Below are 7,855 nucleotides of genomic sequence, written 5' to 3' on the forward strand. Positions count from 1 at the left end.
GAATTAGTCATACCTCAGTTCAAGTAATATTTATTTACTTTTAAATATGTGATGCACTTGATTGAGCATGCCTGGTACAATTGAACCAATTAAAAGTGTAAAAATAAAGTGCGAACCCTGCCCATCTGTCACTCCAGGCAGGCCCATTCAAATCCCATCTCATATCAAATACTACTTGAACTCAAGTCTGGAAATGCAATGGTACCCCTAACACAACATCATTCAATCAAAGCAGGAGTTTTCAGGGTTTGGCAAAAACAGCATTTCAGAGATACAATAAAGGATGCTGGTTGGTATCTATTGCAGTGTGGTTGATATTCCATTCAGACTCAAATTCATTGAGGGGAGAGGTTTTTATTTCACAGTATTTTATTGGAATTACAAGAACATAAAAGATACCTCAGCACAAGAGGAATATTTGCCCAGAGTCTTAGATTTCTAGTAGTAGGATTATATATGAGCTCCGACCATTGGGGTTGAACCCCGTAAGACCCCAACACAAGGGACACCGGAAATGTGGCATTTAAAATGAACATGGTGGTGGTGGCCACAGATGTTGGGCATAATATACAGTAAGATAACTCCCGCGTCAAAACAGATAGATAGCAATGGTCTGGAAGATCCCTTTGCCGGGTGCAACATGTGAGGGTTATTTAAACATTTAGAGAGGCAAAATCAATTATTAGCGTGCAGAGTTGACGTAACTAGAAGCAATAACCTAGTTGTCAAGTTACTGCTCCACCAATTCTTCCATTCAGAGATATCACACCTTGAAATTCTGCAGATGCGGACTGGTACACGGTCTCAGAGGGCTATTTGTACTGCATGAACACACTGACAAGAAAGCCCTGCCTCTCGGATAATTGTGGTTGACGTGCCCAAAATACAGAAAACAGTTACTGAGGTGAGCTGCTGCACGTCTTGTGCGGTGTGTGTGCGTGTGTGTGTGTGTGTGGGGGGGGGGTTGCTCGGTAGACTCTTTTCAGAGTGATTCTCCGCGGCTGTTCTCTGTCAAGGTGGTGTGTTGCGGACAGCTGTTACGAGGCAAAGGTTGAATTACAATCTCCCCTGAGCCGCCGAGCACGCACACCGTGCGGTCACCCCCGCCCCCTCTCCTCCCGATTCCTACGAGAGCACTCATTATTCTCGGCTTGACAACTGACGAGGTCTTCCTACAGAGTCACTAATTGATAAGTCCTGAATCTTGTCTTGCAATATTCACGCACAATAGGGAGCGCGTGGACAGAAAGCAATCACTGATAGGGTAAATAAGACACAGGGGTCTCTAATAGCAGACAGTGAAGACGCAACATATCAAGTGAAAGACACATCACTGCACTTCCTTGCTGTAGACTAGGAAATATGTTCTTGAATATGAAATGTTCAAAAATATAGAAAGTAGGGATATTCAGGTGTTATATGACCCCTATTTCTCACACACTGCCACACACAACCGGCATTCATTTGCGGCCATCTAATTTTAGAATTATAGCCTAACTGACCTTGTAGTCGAGAATACACAAACTAGACGGAGAATGTATTATCAAAGAATAGAAATGAGATCATTAACTCTTCAATAGCCTAACCACAGATAATTGCAAATAGATAGACTGGCAAGCCCACCTCCTCGTCATCCTTCGGCGGTGGCTTCTGTCTCTGATTCGGCTGCTGCTCCTTCGTGGCTGTCATTGCAAACTCCTTGTAATAGAAACTTGGAGTCAACTCGCTGAGAATCCTAAAGATGCGCTGCAGTCAGAGCCAACTGCCCCGTGGATTAGTCAAAACGGCGATCGTGATGTCCTAGTACTGCCTGGTAAGTATAGGCGCCGGTTTATCAATTGCAGAATCTTAATTAAGCAGGAGGCATGCAGCAATGTGGTCCGTCACGAATTAATTCTGCGAAGTCTTAGAACGTCTGACAAGAACCCTTCTAATGCTGGTTGTCTCTCCTTATTATGTAAAATAGAGAGGGCAAAAATATCGATTCGTCAGATTAATAAGAATAAATACGTAGAAACATATCAAGTAGACTGGCTGTTTATACCCCTCTATCTTTCTGCAAGCGACAAACGAGGGGATCTTGACTACTCGCTCCTTGTCTGTCTGTGTGATCCATGGTGATGGTGTGGTTGGGAAACTGGGAGGGGGAGGAGGGGAAGGGGCATCGGAGTGGTCTGATGCGTTCTCACGGCAAAATGGGTGGGGGTGTGATTACGTGTTTGACATAATATACACTTAATGAAGACCCAACAGAGCTCAAATGGGCATGTTATTTCCACATCTTTTAGTTGTACTATTTCAGAATATAGCCATTACAAGTCCTACTAGTTTGCCCATTATGCGTGTAGGCTACAGTTGATGATAGTAGTAGGCTGCAGTGTAATGTCGGCCTATAGCTATTGGTTGGTTAATATTTATCAGTTTGAATCATCAATCATGTTCAGCAACTGAGCTTTGTGCGTGCTGTCCATGGTGCTGACGTCCTGGACCGTGCCTCGCATTTATCTCCATTGAGTGCAAACGCGCTGTCACGCACAACGAACACATCCTGCTTTTACGATACCACCCCGTCAAAAAGGAATGATCACTGACGTAATCTGAGTTAATTTATTTTTGGTCCAATATGTTTTATGGGAAGCGGCTCTTGGTTAGTGTGGAGCTTAAAATTGTTGTTCGTTTTGTTGTCAATTTTTTTTTTTTGAGTGGCCTGTGCATTTGTACAATGCCAATCTGAAGACAGCTACATCAAACTCACTGTAGCGTTTTAGAGAAACATTTTTGACAAGGTTATAGGCTGGTTGGGAAATTACAAGAAGCTCCACACAATTAAAACATTTGTTAATAACATGAGCCAGCCACCTCTAAAATAAAGAATAGATAGTGTTTAATTAATCACTTAAATCTGTGCCTCCATACTCGATCTACCGCGCTCGAGCTCGGCTTCGATCAAGAAGCTTTATACCTGCAATTGACGCTGCAAAAAAATATATACAGTGCACTGCAAAATTATTCAGACGTTTGGATTTCTTCACATTTTATTGTGTTACAATGTGGGATTAATATGGATTTCATTATTATTATTTATTATTTTTTTGTTAACAATCTACACAACATAATCTTTAATAAAGAGTAATACAAATGTAATAACTAAAATATAGTCTTGCATAAGTATTCAAGAGTCAGTACATGTTAGATACACATTTGGCATTGATTACAGCTGTGAATCTTCTTGGGTGAGTCACTAAGAGCTTTGTACACCTGAATAGTGAAATATTTTTCCATTATTCTTTTCAAAATTCTTCAAGCTCGGTCAAGATGTTGGGGATCATGGCTATACAGCAATTTTCTATACTTCCCATAGATTTTCAAGCAGATTTAAGTCAAAACTGTAACTTGGCAAGTCAGGAACATTCACTCTCTTCTTGGTAAGCATCTCCAGTTTAGATTTGGGCTTTTGTTGTAGGTCATTGTCTTGCTTAAAGGTGAATTCCTCTCCCAGTATGTGGTGTAAAGCAGACTGAAGCAGGTTTTCCACTAGGACTTTGCCTGTAACTAGCTCCACCCGTTTATTTTTATCGTGGAAAACTCCCCAGTATTTGCTGATGACAAGCATACCCATACCATGATGCAGCCATCACCATGCATGAAAATAAAGAGGCAGATGTGTTGTGTAGGATTTGTCCCAAACATAAGGCTTTGCATTTAGGTCACAAAGTGTATTCCTTAACCATTTTTTTGCAGCATTACTTTAGTGCTTTGTTGCATACAAGATGCATGTTTTGGAATATTTTTAGTCTGTATATTTGTATTCTTCTTTTAACTCTGTCACTTAGGTCATTATTGTGAGTAACTACAATGTTATTGATCCATCCTCAGTTTTCTCCTGTCACAGCAATTGAACTCTGTAGCTGTTTTTAAATCACCAATGTCCCCATGGTAAAATCACTGAGAAGTTTAATTCTTGTCCTGCAGCTCAGTTTAGAAGGACAACTGTTTACTTGATGAGTCTGAGTGGGTTAATACATAATCCACAGCATAATTATTAACTTGACGATGAGCCCCCCCCCCCTCCCTTCGGGGCGGTTGTGCTACTGTAAGCTAATGTGATTAGCATGAGTTGGTAGGTAAACAAACAACATGTAGACATACTGGATATGGGAAGAAAGCTAAAATTCTTGTTAATCTAATTGCACTGTCCAATTTACAGTAGATATTACAGTGAAAGAATACCATGCTTTTGTTTGAGGAGAGTGCACAATTATGAACTTGAACATGAATTTGGGAAGTCATGATACATCATTTTGAACAGATATGCAATGGTTCATTGGATCAGTCTAAAACTTTGCACATACACTGCCGCCAAAATCGAAATTGCTCCTGGGCTGGAATAATACATTATGGCCTTTCTCTTACATTTCAAATATGATGGTACAACAACAAAACAAGCGCATGTTTTTTGCTTTTACCAGATCTAATGTGTTATTCTCCTACATTATTTTCACATCTATACAAGGTGTTTCCTTTCAAATGGTATCAAGAATAGGCATATCCTTCATTTTAGGTGAAAATTTTAAAAAAGGGTTGGATCCTTAAAGAGTTTTTAAAGAGATATTCAGGGTTTGATTTGTTATTGTTACCAATCTACCAATCGTTGCCCTTCTTTATGAGTCTTTTGAAAAGCTCCCTGGTCTTTGAAGTTGAATATGTACTTGTCATGCAATATTTGACTGAGGGACCTTACAGATGTTATATGTATGGGGGACAGAAGAAGGGTTAGTTATTAAAAAACCATGTCAACCCCTATTATTTCACACAGAGGGAGTCCATGTAATTTATTATGTGATTTGTTAAGACTAATTTTACCACTGAACTAATTTAGGCTTGCATAAACAAAGGGTCTGAATGCTTACGCAACAACAATATTTTATTTATGATTTATTTTATTTTATTTTATTTTGTGTACATTGTTGACAAAAATACAATTAAATCCATTTTAATCCCAGCTTGTAACACACTAAAATGTGAAGAAATCCAAAGGGTCTTGTAACGAGTGCGCTGAGAGTCGGGAAGCAAGCTTAGGGAGTGTTTTAATAAATTTAAAAATCAATGAACACGAAACACAAACAATGAACCGACATGAAAACAGAGTCAATAACACATGAGGAAAGAACCAAGGGGAGTGACAGATATAGGGAAGATAATCAAGGAGGTGATGGAGTCCAGGTGAGTGTCATGAGGCGCAGGTGCGCAAGACTATGGTGACAGGCGTGCGGAATAATCAGCAGCCTGATGACCTAGAGGACTGAATACTTTTGTAAGGCTTATAGTGTACTTTTCTTTTATTCCAGCTCTCTGACAATATGAGTGGGAAAACAGTCAGAGCATAATGGAAATATGTGGAAGAAATTTCCTAATGATCAGACTTGGGTTCAAATACATGTGTATTTGAGGATCTGCTATTTGAAATACTTTTTTGGTGTATTTGAGTATTTTCAAATACAAAGCCCAAAACAAGTACTTTTTCAGTGTTTCGTTATTAAAAAAAACAAAAAAACAAATAGTCAGCTGCAGTATGTTCAAACACCAATTCAAATACTATGCTATACAACAAATACCTGGGTTAAATGCATGAGAGTATATTTGAGTCAGTGTATTTGAGTATTTTCCCATTTTTATCTAAGTGTCTTTTCAAATATATTAAAATATTAAACTACTGGTCTTTTCAAATCAAATACAGATGAATACTTACTTTGAGTGTAGAGTACCTGTCACGCCCTGATCTGTTTCACCTGTCTTTGTGCTTGTCTCCACCCCCTCCAGGTGTCGCCCATCTTCCCCATTATCCCATGTGTATTTATACCTGTGTTCTCCGTTTGTCTGTTGCCAGTTCATTTTGTTTCGTCAAGCCTACCAGTGTTTATCCCTCTGTTCCTGTCTCTTTATTGTTCCTGTTATTCTCGGTTTTGACCTTTTCTGCCCGCTCTGAGCCTGCCTGACCTCCCGCACCTTTGCCCACTACCCTGGATTATCGACCTCTGCCTGACCTGACCCTGAGCCTGCCATCCTTTACCTTGGCCCCACTACTCTGGATTATCGACCCCTGCCTGCCTTGACCTGTCGTTTGCCTGCCCCTGTTGCTTTAATAAACACTGTTACTTCAACACAGTCTGCATTTGGGTCTTACCTGAAACGTGAGAGTACCAGTCAAAAGTTTCAACACACCTACTCATTCCAGGGTTTTTCTTTATTTTTACTATTTACTACATTGTAGAATAATAATGAAGACAAATAACACATAGTAACCAAAGAAGTGTTAAACAAATCAAAGTATATTTGAGGTTCTTCAAAGTAGCCACCCTTTGCCTTGATGACAGCTTTGCACTGCTGCTATAAACAATGTCTTATTTGAACATATGTTAGCTATCAGGGATTTTATAATCCCTACCTGGTCTCAGTTATAATGTAGCCTCATTTGTCAATACCAGTTTTTTGAAGGTGTATTGTCAAGCCCTATTTTCAACCTTATGAATAGTGTTTTATGAATACTTGTTAAGGTCTGGATGAGGTAACGTTAGAGGTACAATACCATACAATAGTTTTGAATACTCTATTTACCAGAACCATAATTCCTCCAACAACAAATGTAGTTTTTGAACATGGCCATAAAATGAGCAGAGTTAATGACCTGAATAATTGGAAATTACAATGACAAGATACTGTAATGGATGCTGTCATGTGATAAATGAGACATGCCATTCCATCAATTGCTGTGATAGATATGACATGTAATACACATAGTATCATCACGTAAGCCTAGGCGCATTGTAGGCTTTATCCCACAGTCCAAGTGTCACCAATTCATAAATCTCTTGATGTGTGGTATCAGAGTGTCATGTCATTTCAGCAAGACATGACAACCATCATCTCAGATTTTTCTGAAAATGTTTTTGTAGTCAGAAACAGGTATGTTTGGCATTCCTGAAACATTCTTTTGCTGAAATAAAATTTGATCTTGGATAAATTAATTGAACCAAAATTGGCCATTTTAATTTATAGGATTCAGATAATATAAATTAAATATAGTACCTAATGTAACATCCGATTTGGACCAAACTTCTTCCTACCAATGAGTAAGACAAGAGGAATAAAACCTCCCACACCCCATGCCAATCCCACCCCAAAAAACAGTATATAGTATCAGTTCTTTATTTTTGACAAGTCGTATGAATCTGTGGCTTGGAGTATTGCTTCTCCATACTTTTTGATGTATTCTCTGTGAATATTGTCAGGATTTGGCCAGGGTTGTTCCGGGTTTTGGTCACTAGATGCCCCCATTGTGCTTTTTGACCTTGTTTTTTCCCTTGTTCCCCATTATTATTTGCACTTGTGCCTCGTTTTCCCCTGATTGTATTTAAACCCTTAGTTTCCCTCAGTTCTGTGCTCTGTGTTTGTATGTTAGCACCCAGCCCTAGTGTTCTGTGTATTCTTGTCGATTCCGGTGGATGCTCTTGTGGAATTCTGTTTTTGTTTTTGAGTATCTCCTGAGGCTTTTTTGTGCTATTCCTACCACCTTTTGGATTTGCCATTTTTGTATTTAAGGACTTCTCCTTTTTACTTTATTAAATACACCGTCTTAAGTACTGCTGTGTCTGCCTCATCTTCTGGGTTCTGCTGACTATTCGTGGCTCAGTTGGTTAAGTGACTGTTTCTCACTCCGGAGACCCAGGTTCGTAACCGGGTCCTGACAGAAACACAGAGCCAAAAATGAAACCAGAGGCAGCCAGTTCCCAGGACCTTTTTGCCATGCTGTCCCACCACCAGGAGACTGTCCAACGCCACGAAGCCGCCCTGGTTC

The 7,855-nt window shown here is 39.6% G+C and overlaps 1 protein-coding gene across 1 annotated transcript in view; it reads right to left on the minus strand.

The window, feature by feature from the left end:
- LOC135519884 (inactive dipeptidyl peptidase 10-like) overlaps positions 1-2,113 on the minus strand; it is a 181,876-nt gene extending 179,763 nt beyond the window's left edge. Inside the window, exon 1 of the mRNA XM_064945084.1 lies at positions 1,624-2,113. Coding sequence (XP_064801156.1) covers positions 1,624-1,689 — 66 coding nt within the window. The 5' untranslated portion in view covers positions 1,690-2,113. The remainder of the gene's footprint in view (positions 1-1,623) is intronic.
- Positions 2,114-7,855: the final 5,742 nt, after the last annotated feature.

The sequence above is a fragment of the Oncorhynchus masou genome, chromosome 29 (genome assembly GCF_036934945.1).
Source record: "Oncorhynchus masou masou isolate Uvic2021 chromosome 29, UVic_Omas_1.1, whole genome shotgun sequence".
Classification (NCBI taxonomy): Eukaryota; Metazoa; Chordata; class Actinopteri; order Salmoniformes; family Salmonidae; genus Oncorhynchus; species Oncorhynchus masou.